This window comes from Pelodiscus sinensis, chromosome 2, assembly GCF_052426305.1.
Source record: "Pelodiscus sinensis isolate ZL-2025 chromosome 2, ASM5242630v1, whole genome shotgun sequence".
NCBI classification, from domain to species: Eukaryota; Metazoa; Chordata; order Testudines; family Trionychidae; genus Pelodiscus; species Pelodiscus sinensis.
In genome coordinates, this window is record NC_143053.1 from 55921003 (window position 1) to 55933626 (window position 12624).

The 12624-nt window shown below is 38.2% G+C and overlaps 1 protein-coding gene across 4 annotated transcripts in view; it reads right to left on the minus strand.

Moving 5' to 3' along the window:
• C2H8orf89 (chromosome 2 C8orf89 homolog) overlaps positions 1–12624 on the minus strand; it is a 32773-nt gene continuing 20149 nt past the window's right edge. For 3 of the 4 annotated variants that reach the window (XM_075919794.2, XM_075919793.2, XM_089776231.1), the window contains 3 exons: positions 11910–12020; positions 9022–9086; positions 4891–5194 (listed from right to left, as the gene is read on the minus strand). In XM_075919794.2, coding sequence (XP_075775909.1) covers positions 5043–5194; positions 9022–9086; positions 11910–12020 — 328 coding nt within the window. In that variant the 3' untranslated portion in view covers positions 4891–5042. Of the gene's footprint in view, positions 188–4890; positions 5195–9021; positions 9087–11909; positions 12021–12624 lie in introns of those variants that run through there. The other variant, XM_075919796.2, reaches the window with a different exon arrangement.

The following is a 12624-nucleotide window of genomic DNA, read 5'->3' on the forward strand; positions in this document are numbered from 1 at the left end:
TCTTCATTTTATTACCATTAGAGTTCAGCCACTGAAAAAAAGTTAAACAGAAGTGCTATTGCAATTACCTGACCTGAAACATGTCAGCTCATCCATGAAACTCAGCAGCACCTATCTCTTAAGTCTATGTCTGGGACCACCTCTCAAGAGCCTTCCTCATCAAGACAAGCTTCATCCAGCTGTTCAGCTGAAATGTCAAAATGTTAAATTTATTTATGTTTTGTAGGGTTCAAAACAGGCCCATTTTTCATTGAAATTTCTATTAAATGTTTGTGCAAATTAGCAAATACATAAACATTTCAATAATGGGTCCTGATAGTGGTAATTAAAATTGTGAACAATGGAAGTCCAGTGTTAGCAAAGCAGTTATTGTTTTTAAGGGAAAAAAGGCCAATTTTTAATAAATAACCTGCTTAAGTCACTGGCTATGACTACACTGCACACTTATTTCAAAATAACAGAGTGCATGTTTATACAGCAAGCCTGTTATTTCAAAATAATTTAAAAATAACGGGCTTCTTACTCCAACTTCTGTAATTCTCATTTCACAAAGAGTAAAAGAAGTTGAAGGAAGAGTGTTCTTCCTTCAACTTTGTGCTGTGTAGACAGCACCAAAAGTCAAGTTAAGCTACTTCGACTTCAGCTACACAATTAACATAGCTCAAGTTGCGTATCTTAAACCAACTTTAGCCTTCAGTGTAGATGTACCCTGAGAGAGAAAGCTACTTTAAAAAGAGCTGATCCTATATCAGGAAGTGATAGGAAAAATAAGGCAGACCTAATTTATCAGACTGGAGGGTAGGAAAAAAAGAAGAATGAGTTCCCAAGGCAAAGAAAAACAAATTTTATAAAGCAATTTCTGTCTACCTGGGCTTTTGAACTGATCAATATTAATACCAGGGAAAACAATATTTTGTATCTTAGTTATATTAATATATTGTCTGTGTCTAGCTAAAACTAAAGGAAGTACTGAGAATCAATGCTTTGTTCTTTAAACAAAAGAATCAGTAAAAGAGCTCTTAGCAAACTGCAACACAGTTATATTAAAATAATTAAATCTGCTGTTGGAACCTTAAATATTTATTTTAAGGCAGACCCTAATTCTAGCTTTCACAGACTCAAGGCTGGTTACCAAATAAGGCAGTGAGGGCTCATTTCCTTTGACATAAACCATTTATTTCAGTATTATTAAACAGCCACTCGCTAACCAATCAAAAACTTCACATATTGGTGCCAACTGTTTGTAATTTCATTCCACAGCTTTCTGGATGCAAGCATGAAAAAGCAAAATAGGAAATATCTTTTATTACTTTTACAGCACCTGTTACTATAGAAGCAGAGCAATTATTTACAGTCACAACACAATTTTAATTTACACAAAACCACCCAATTTGGTAACCTTAAAAACACCATCTTTTTGTAATAAGCAAATGCAAATAAACAGGTGTCCCAACCAAAACTAAGCCAAATAAAAATATCTTACACCATGTTGTGAAAGCTTCCAAGGCTTAAGCGGACTTCCAACAAGGAGGGAATTCCTGGGGTCCTTAGCTGGGAAATCTTTGCTGCTGGACTTGGAACCTTTAGCCCTCAGGAATGAACAGCAATTGCTTCCCAACTAGGGAGGGAGATTGAACAGGAAAAGGATGCCCCGCTAATCAGGTCTCAGACCATTTTCAGGGCTTTTAAGGATAATTTACAGGTACAATTCAATTATTAATAGAACGTCATTGCAAAGACTAACAAAGACTTCCAGCACCAGTGCCTTCCACAAGTTGAATAGATTTTTTTTTTTACTTTAAAAGTTGCCTATCATTTTATCAAGTGACCCTTTCTTCTAGCATTATGTTGGAACAGTATGAAAAACAGACTGACTAGTTTCCTATTACCTTTCCTAATGTCTAAATACATCCTTTGACTCTTCTGTCTAGGCTATAAAATATTGATTGAGTCTCCTCTTCATACCCCCATAAATGCCTTGTACTTCTACCCATTTTCATGACTTCTCTGAATCTTTCTAATGTAGCGCTTATCAGCAATGGTTTCATATGCATCAATAGTCTGAATTTGAGAGGTAGAGTACCGACAGCTACAAACTGATTTCAGAAAGATCATAAAAAATTAAGCCATATGACTTAAAAAAAAGACTTCCATCTACTCATGACACATGACATGTTACAAATCTACTCTTTGGCACTTATTAAGAGTCATATGAAGAGTATATTAACAGTCAATTACCATATTATTTACCACCTAGTTAGGCTAAATTTCAGGATAAAATGTTAGGAGTATTTGTAAAGGTTACATCACTTTCATAGAAGAACTCCAATGTAATTTCACAGGGTGAAATTAATTTGTGAAATTTTACAAACTATGAGAATTTGCAAATTGATGTTTCCTACCAAATTTTCAGCCTCTTTTTTACACCCTATAAGCAGACTGCATAGAATGTTCCCTCAGTGAATCTTCTGTGAGACTGCAGGTACAGCCCAAAAACACAGGCAATCCAATTTTCTTGGCAGTTTCTTCAAATATAATACTATTTGACGTCACCAATAGGCAAACATTTGATGTCTGTGTTCAGTTTCCAGGAAGCTCTGATATGCTTCCTTAACTAAATGACACTAAACATTCAAAACAGAAAAGTATTAGTTTATTCTCATTGCATTTTTGCATCGTTTTCACAGTAAGAAAAATACCATACATGATCAAATACCATACATGACCAAGGTTTCAGTGGTCAGGGAAGTTTATTTTAAAGCTGTATAGATTTACTTGATTAGCATGCCCTAAGATCCTTTGAGTCGAATGATGCTATATAAAATACAGGTTGGACCTCCCTGGTCCAGCATACCAGGGACCTGACCAGTCTCAGATGAGGGATTTTGCTGGATCAGGGGAGGTAATTTTTGGACTCCTGCCATCATCACCCCTATCCATCTTCTGGCCTCTCGGCCTGCTCCCTACCTCCTGCTGGCCTTGCTGTGCTGATGACCCTGCTTGGCAGCCATTGCTGCCATGACTCTGGGACCCACCAGACATCCCTGCACCGGGGCTTCTAGACCCATCGGGCTACCATGTGTGCCATGCTGAAGCCTTGGGACATGCCAGGCAGCCGTACGCACTGAGACTTCCTGCTCCACTGAGCTACCATGACTGCCAGTCTTGCCAGACAGCCACACGCCGGGTCTTCCAACCCTGCTGGACAGCCCTGCTGCCACGTGCTGGGCAACACTGCTGTCAGTTTGCTGCCGGCAGCCCACTGCTCTGCCAATCCCACAGGGATCCTTGCCACTGGCCTTCATTGGGACTTTCTGGTCCTGCAACATCCCTTCTGGACCATGGACATTGCTGGACCAAAGAATCTCAGTTAAGAGAGTTTCAACCTGTATAAAATATAGTCTTTACCAATAGGAGAATGGCATTTGATATTCCAGTTATTTTCTAGCCCTTGCTTTGGTTAGATTTGGACAGAATATCAGAAAATATCAAGTTACAAACCAGGAAAGGGAAACACCATGACTTTTACAATGAGATACCTGATGTTACTCAAACACTACAAGTCATATTTTTCTTTATATTCTAAAACAGGTATTGCAAGTCTGAGCATTCCTGTAAGAGAACCAGATATCATCAAATTTCTAATTATACACAGTACTTGAAGTATTGTTTTACTAGGCTTTATTAATAGATTTAAAATAACATTAGACATTGCTTGTAGGCTTCTCTGCCTAGCAGGAAATGTTTCTAATTACTTGCAGAAAATTAGGGGCATATTTTAAAAATAATGTTGGCCTAAAGTAGTTTATGGCAGTTAAGGATATTATTTCCTCTAAGCAGTAATAATCCACATAGAGAAGACAACTGAGCTTTCAAGCTGCAGTTCCTAGGAATTCTTTCATCATTAATATAGGATTTGCTCATTCTACTTCTGAAGCAGTTTGGGAGTTCTATCTCAAGAGATTCAGGGGAGATGACCCCTACACAGAAGCTATGTTTTCAGGGCACTTCCCTGCTTCTACCCCTCCAAAAGATACCTTTCTCTCTGATGGCATGAAGCAATCACAAATTAATTTACAGACAAAATGTATGTTGGGTTCCCCAGAATGTTTGGGATGGGATAGGAGAAGGAGAAAATCCAGGGAAACCTATCTCTTCTCTTGCGTATCTCCCACAATTCTGAAGGCAGTCCCTCAGAGAAGCTGTCATGACTTTGGGCAGAAGGAAGGAACACACTGTGGAGGAAGGATTTCCATTTCCCACCTGAGCCTCTTAATTGCCAGATCAGCAGAAGGATTTTATTTAAAGCGAAAAGCTCTGGACTCAAAGTTTATTAATGATATACAAACAGTGGATTTTATATGGGAGCAACTATGCCACCCAGTGGAAATTTTTCTTCCTACTTAATTTTACTGTGTCATGGAAACGGCTTTCTTTGGTTTCCTACAACTATGAAACAAGACTCAATGAAAGACAGACATGCAAACAAATCTACAAACAGATACTTCATTTTTAATAAAGTGATCAAAACAATTACTAATCAAACAGTACCTTTAGTAATTCCATATGTTAAACTGTAAAGTAAGTTCATTACAAATTATATAAAACTACCCTTTTATCGAATACAGAAATAAACTTATTAAAGATTAAATGAGGAGCAGACCTTTGATAATATTAACTCCTCTTCTAAAAAGCAGCTATATGTACCCATGAAAACAGACTTCTATAATGGAAACTATCTTTTGACAGTACATTTAAAGATTAACATTTGATGTTTACATTTTACAAATTGTAATCTATATCTTTAAGACTCAAGTTATGACTGTAATGAAAACACTGCACACTGCTCTGTATAAATATATAAAATATTTATTAAATATATCACAAGATTTGGTATTTACAGTTTATTTACATTAAACGGGTTTTCAGGTAAAACATTATTTAGTATCTTACTGTATTTAAAATGCAAAGCTTTTGTATTTCAGTGGGCAAAACAATCTTAGCTCACAAAACAGTGTACACAAGAGTTTGTTTCTTGCCCATCAGCTTGTCCATGTCTCTTGCTTCTTGCCCTTTTTCAATGTTTTGTTTTTCTCTTGGCGTATAGTTTCACACTGAAATGATTTCATTTCAGAAAGTCTCTGTATGTATTCAGGTGGAGCTCCAGCAAAAGGATCTATGAAATGGTGAGGACCTATGGAGGGGGAAAAAACCACTAATTCTACTGTACTAACTCAGGCACATCATCAGTACCTTTACTATGAAGTACGTCTTTAGCAGAGTTATTTGAAAGGTTGGTTTATATTTAATCAATCATTGGTCTAACACTAAAATATGACATTCCACTTTCAACTTAAAACCTCAATAAAGAGAAGAAAGAGTCTAGAAATCAAGTCTTGACAGTATATGTATTTTAAAATGGTAAACATCTCAACAAACTAATTCTCATTGAAAGGGGCAGTGGACAAGCAAAAGTTGCCAAAAACATGTATGATACTGATATTTTTAAATTATAATATTTTTGTTAAATTATAAAAAACTGTTATCTCTCTGGTTTACAGTCCCACTATTGTTCATTTTCTCCTACTTTTTTCATATTGCTTTTTAGTTCATCTGTGACCACTTGTAGACATATTTTTACATAAGGGGCTTTTAATAACAAAGATATGCATTTCATCTAGAGACATTTATATTTCATTATAATTACAAATAATAAACTATTGTACAAGACACTGACAGATTAATTTGCTACCTATTAATCCTTCCAAGTAATATAAATTGTTAGTTTGAACCAAACTAACCTAAAAATAGTACTTGCTAGCTTGATATTCCACCATAACAATGTTTAAGTAGTTAATATGGTCAAATGAGTTTAGAAGTAGCACCTTTCAGAGACAGTCTTCTAATGCCATGGTGTCCAACACACAACTCACTAGCCACATGTGGCTATTTGGCCGGTTGAGTGTGGCTAGATGCTGCTGCTTCAGAATGGTTGGACACCAAGGTTCTAATGAAAACAACACAGATGTTTTTCCATACTTACTGGAAGTTATTTTCAGGTTCAAATGTAGTGACATTGTCGTGAGTTCATTCAAGTAATCTTTTCTCTGATCTCATCATACCATTTATAGACCAGTATTCTACTCAGTGGAGTGTAAGATTGACAATCAGTTACTTCAGTTCTAATCCCAGCTCTGACAGCCAGTCATAGCCTCTGTCTCAGTTCCACCCCAGGATGGATAAAAACCAATGCTTTTTAAAAAAATAAAAAATATCAGTATTTTATTTAAATTTGATTTATTTTTAAAAATAATAAAATACTACATTTTTCATTTAAAAATAGCAGTTACAATTAAATCTCACCACAAACACGCTACACCTACACTTACAGTCTAATACCTCTAGTCTGTCTGCTTAACTACTAGCTCTTGCTTCTTGAAAGTTCTGGGCTTTCAATTTCTGTTTCTTAGAAGACTGAAGTAACATGTGCAAAGGGCAACAGAATATTTAAAAGAAGTGGTAGTGAAAGCAGTCATAAACTGTGAGCAAAAATTGTCATATGTGCAGTTCTGTCACAGACAATGAAAGATGAGAAGATACTCAGAAGAAGAAATGGAAGCATGCTCCTTAATAACATTGGCTGCAGTGCACTTTTAATGCATCTTTTAGCTAAAGATTTAAGTTGGTCTTCTCCAGGAATAAAAGAAAATGTTGAAATCACAAAAATATTTCCATAACAACCATTCTGCATCATCTTCACCTAAGAGAGCAGGAATATCCACACTAATTACTCCTTTAAGATATTAAATGGAATTCGGTGGTTGATTGTTTTGAACAATTTATTTAAGAACTGTCCCATTCTCATAAAACTTTGTGAAGAAAATTATAATTAAATGGATGGAAGTATCTTGTTCAAAGTATCTAATGTTGGATTAAAGAGGAATGTAGAGTATACTGAAACCTATTACCATAGCCTTGAACAAACTTCAGAGCAATTATTGATGCATTGCTGATATTGTTGAAAATTGAAGGCATTTCAAGAGACATTGATGAAAGAATTACCTCATGAGAAAGTTAAACTACAGGCAATAAAGAAGCGAATGGATCAAGCACTAACTCTACCTCATTTTCTTGCAAACATTATTAACCCCAAATATACAGGTAGATGCCTAACTTCTGAAGATGCTGCTGCTGCTGTCATGACATGGCATCTCAAAATCACTCCTCAGTTATGCTAGTCACAATACATTTCAGGGCTGGAGTGAAACCATACAATCAGTAAATGTTCTGTTTACTGATGATGAACAAAGTCATTCCACTGAATTGGTGGCAATGATTAGCCAGGCACCTTAAAACAGAATTATTTCATTTGCTAAGCCAACTTTGCACAGCAGTAGCTTCCTCTGCAGACACAGAGAGAATGATGTCATCATTTGATATTATTCACACAAATCTAAGAAATCAACTGGGAGTTGAAAAAGCAGTAAAACTTGTATTTCTGGCTCAGTCTATGAATCAAAATGACAGAGGGAGTGGGGAAGATTACAGCTAGTTGTAGAATTTTAAAGGACACTGTACATTTAGTGTTCTGAGGATTTGTCTGTTAGGGTATGTCTACACTACCCTCCTAGTTCGAACTAGGAGGGTAATGTAGGAATACCGCACTTGCAAATGAAGCCCGGGATTTGAATTTCCCGGGCTTCATTTGCATAAGCGGGGAGCCGCCATTTTTAAAACCCCACTGGTTCGAACCCCGTGCAGCGTGGCTACACGGGGCTCGAACTAGGTAGTTCGAACTAGGATTCCTATTCCGAACTACCGGTACACCTCAAATCCCGGGCTTCATTTGCAAGTGCGGTATGCCTACATTACCCTCCTAGTTCGAACTAGGAGGGTAGTGTAGACATACCCTTAGTTAATAAAATGTAAAAATTAAAAAACCAAAAAGTTTAAGGCCAGCCATTAGCCAGCAACTCAGGAGACTCCTGACGGAAGCCCACTCGGGACACACGGCTCATGCAATAGGCAAATGTGAAACATTTATATATAACACTTAAGATTTGATTTAATTCATTGCTTTTTTTGTAAGAAAAAAGCTGCCGGTACTCCAGGCTCAAACTTGTTGAGCAAAAAAAAAAAACATGTTGAGGAAAAAAAGTCGTGCTGGGGACCAAAATGCGGTCGGGGTTCCATTAGAGCCGTGTGTCCTGAATGGGCTTCCATCAAGAGCCAAGCCACCCCAGGAAATACGTGCAGGTATGCCAGAGGGGAATCCTATTCAATTCAAGTATGATGAGTAAATAGGTGCCGGTCCCTGGGCGTACTATTGTGTTACATTTCTAACAGATAGCTAGTCACATGAAACTGAACTGACAAATGGAAATTCTGAGCAAAAAGCAAGCAAACAAACAAAAACCACCAACTCCACCAAAAAAACAAAAACAAGAAACATCTGTTCATGTGACTCTTCAGTCATCTTAGAACAGAAATAATTCCTGATACTTGACAGTATACTCAAAATAAGTGACTTTTACTATTATCAATCACTGCTTCTCTGGTTTTTAACTGCCTGAAAAAGGTGATATTTCTTCTTACACTTCACTGTAAACAGTATTCCTTGAATAAATGTATGTAATCACCAGAAATTCAAGAAGTTTTATCACAGAGAAAATTATTTTCAAAAGGAAATTGGAAGCTCAACAAGAAAACTATATTGTAATGCAATGACAAGTTAGGGCTTGTCCACAGGGACAGTGAGATTGTGGCCAGCTGAGGCTGTAATCCTCTTTCAAAAAGGGCTAGATCAAAGCTCATTAACAAACTGTCAATGCATGTCAGCAGTGTCCACAAACACAGTTAGTATGTAAGCAGGCTAACGTGGGGTAGATTCACACCACAGTTGACACAAATTAACTATCCATGTAGACAAGCCCTTAGAGTTGCCCCTTCTACAACTCCTCAATTCTAACAGCATCTGACAAGAGCTAAACACTATAATTGTATACATTATACATTTCTTACCAAACTTGTATTTGGTTCCCACTGGAAGTGAATATATGCTGGAAGCAGGGTTATTCTTCTTTGATCTATGGATTTCACAGTGCAAAGTCTTAGAATTAATATAACTGAATAAAAACCACTCACTTTATAAATAGCACAAATAAAAATGGTTAGATTTATTCACTGTATTGAAAGTCATTAGTGTCTTTCCTGAAGATATTTCCAAAGATCTGAGGGAATTGCAAAAGACTGTTTTGTTGATGAGCGTTTGAAAGGATTCTTGAATTCTATAATTATTTTATGTTTCCATAGCCCTTTCCATCCAATGTCTAAAAGCGCTTTACAAATATTTTATATTCCTATTATCCTAATTGTGATGGGTAAATTGAGGTAAGGAAATTATGCTTTGTGGCATAGAGAAGTTTATCAGCGATAGAACTGGGAATGGAACACAGATCTGCTATTGCCTACCCCTGTACTCTTGTTGCAGAACCCCTTTAATGTATCCACAACCAGCAAAACTGGAAAAAGTTCAAAGGCAGAGACTATCAAATCAATTGCTACAACTATAGACAATAAAGAACAGCAGAAAACAAAAACAAAAAAAAAACAAACAAAAAACCTCCTAAATCTCATTAAATGGAATTGATTACCAACCAACTATTCTGGCTCTTCTCCGAAGAGCAAATAGTACAGGTGCGTGCATCTACACAGCAGGATTTAACTCGAAATAAACTACGCAAATTGAGCTACATCAATTGTGTAGCTAATTGCAAAATAGCTTATTTTGGAATTGGGAGTGTCTACACAACACTTATTTCGAAATAGAGCACTCTTCTGCCGACTTCCCTTACTCCTCGTACAATGAGGTTTACAGGAGTCAGAGTAAGAACTCCACTGGCTTGACAGTATTTTGACATTATTTTGAAATAACTGCCTGCTGTGTAGACGCAGACAAAGTTATTTTGAAATAATGCTAATTATTTCGAAAAGATGTTGTTGTGTAGACATACCCTTTGCCAGGAGGTGGTTGGCCAAAGCAGTCCACCTCCAAAATGCAGGACAATGTCCTGCATTTTGCTTCAGCTACCCCAGACTAACCCGGCTACATTTCTATCACCTCCAAAAGTTACTGTCAAGAACATTTTTGTTAGATGCATAAAAACAGATGTCTTATTTATGCCATCAGGGATTGTTCATACACCAGGGGAGTTTGTAGCTGTCCTCTGAGGACAGCCCTTCATCCCCTGTAGACTATAGGGATTGAACAGAAGGCTAAATATATCTCTTGACATTTAGGTCTAGTGAATATGAAACTATGCTAATCTGGTACTTTATTGTATATGTTCCATCTAATTTTAAAATAGTAATCTCTTTTTCAGTCTTTTTAACTTTTTCACAGTATGGAATTTTATTTCACCAGACTATAATGACCTCTGTGGTACTAATTACAATAAGTAAAAGCTTCAGAGGGGTAGCCAAGTTAGTCTGTAACAGGAAAAACTTAAAAAACAACAAATAGTCTAGTAGCACCTTAAAGACTAACAAAACATGTAGATGGTATCATGAGCTTTCGTGGGAAAAACCTACTTCTTCAGATAATCGGGAGTATAATAAGTCCAGATCTAAGAATAAATAAGGGAAGGGGCGGGGATGGGGAAGAGGATAAAAGGAGAGTGGAGGAAGAAAAAGTGAGACAGTGAGTAGATAGTTCAAATAGTTACAAGAGGCTGTTAAGAACCATTAACACCTCCATTGTTTGGTTGGTTAAATCATTAAAAGGTGGAAGATAGTGTGTGAGCCATTCGCTATCCCAGTGGTCCCCAACCTTTTGTCTGTGTTTGGGGGCAGGGCCGTGCGCCCGGAGCCGGCCCCGATCACTTGGCGGGTGCACATAAATGCCCCAGCGGGCGCCATGGCACCCACGGGCACCGCATTGAGGACCACTGCTCTATCCCAGTTCAGACCATTAGCATAAGAATTAAACTTGTGAATGAAGTTAAGTTCCAATCCTTCTCTGTGTATTTGGCTTGTGGAATTGGTCTGAAAAACAACTGCGACTTGGAGATGCATTAATGAGTGTCCAGGAAGATTAAAGAGTTCTCCAACAGGTTTTTGTGTGTTGCCGTTTCAGATATCTGATTTGTGTCCATTAATTCCTTCCTGCAGAGATTGTCCAGTTTGGCCAATATACATGGCAGTGGGGCTTTGCTGGCATTAGATGGCATAGATCACATTAATGGATGTGCAGTTAAATGAGCCTTTGATTTGGTGGCTGATGTCACTGAGTCCAGTGATGAAATCACTTGTGTAGATGTGTGGACAGAGTTGGCACCAGGGCTGATTGCAGGGATGGGTTCCTGGATGATTATGATGGAGGTGTGTTGCGTGGTTACTGAAAAGTATTTGTTTGAGGCGAGGGGGTTGTTTGTAAGCGAGAATTGGTCTTTCCTCCAAGGCTTCTGAGAGTGAGGATATGTTATAGATTATTGATAAAGGGTTGCATCCAGTTTTCTGCCCAATGTTTTACAAACAAGTCACTATGAAGTAACACAAGTGCATATATACTAACATAAAAGTCTGATCTCTTCCATCAACATCCCTCCTCCCTCTCTGTACCTTTTGTACATATGCCTTTCCATATATGATTCTCTCCAGTGCTCTGAAGTTTCAGGGCTTGTTTATATTTGCTGGTATAGACAAACAAATAGAACTGTACCAGCAACAATCCAAGTGGAGATGCAGCTTACACAAACAAAAATGTTGTTTTGATAGTAACATTTAAACCATTGTCCTTCTGTTTCTCTTTTCCCTCAATTTTCCCTTTCCTGTAGCCATGCCATTTCATGGGTTTCTTTCATAAGAGAACCGAGGTTACATTTCCCCCACCTCCACTAAAAATTCTGTACCTTGAAGCTCCTATCTCTCCACCTCCATCATGAATGGCTGGCATCTTCAGTGGACTTGGGTTCCAAGAATCTAGTCCTCTCCTCTGCAGATCCTTCACAGGTATGTCTCCCCTACCAAAAGAAGTATTTATCTTTCATAAAGTGATCTTTTTTTTTTCACAGACCACTTGAAAATTGCTGAGGGTCTCGGTGGACCACTTAAGGTCCTTTCCAAATATTGTTTGTACCATTAGCTAACTGTTGTAAAGTGCTTTGGATAAGGGTGCTTTCTAAAAAAACGTAATCTCCATGGCCCTGCACTGGCTGACCCAGAGATGCAGGGAGAGACCCACATGTACTCTAACTAAAAGTGAATGCAGCTGCCCCATGCTCCCCTGAAGCCTTCCGGCCTGTGCTTGTGCTGTTCGCCACCTCCTGAAGACTCTCCTGAGGTTGTAGCCTGACGGTGGGACTCCCTGCTTTTCTGCATCCCTCAGCCCTCTCGACAGAGGGACTGCCCCCCTACCCCACCGGCAGAGGAGCCACTCCCTGTGTGGGAGGAGGTGCTGGACCCGGTGCTGGACTGCCCGGCTCTGGAGGCCCTGAGACATTGAGGGGGCCCTTTGACAGGGCACTATATGTTTCATTGTAAATCCGCCTCTGGGTACTGTGAGGAAAGCTCTGCTGGTAATATTGAGTCTCGCTAGTTATTTCCCCATCACTTTCAGCCCTCTTA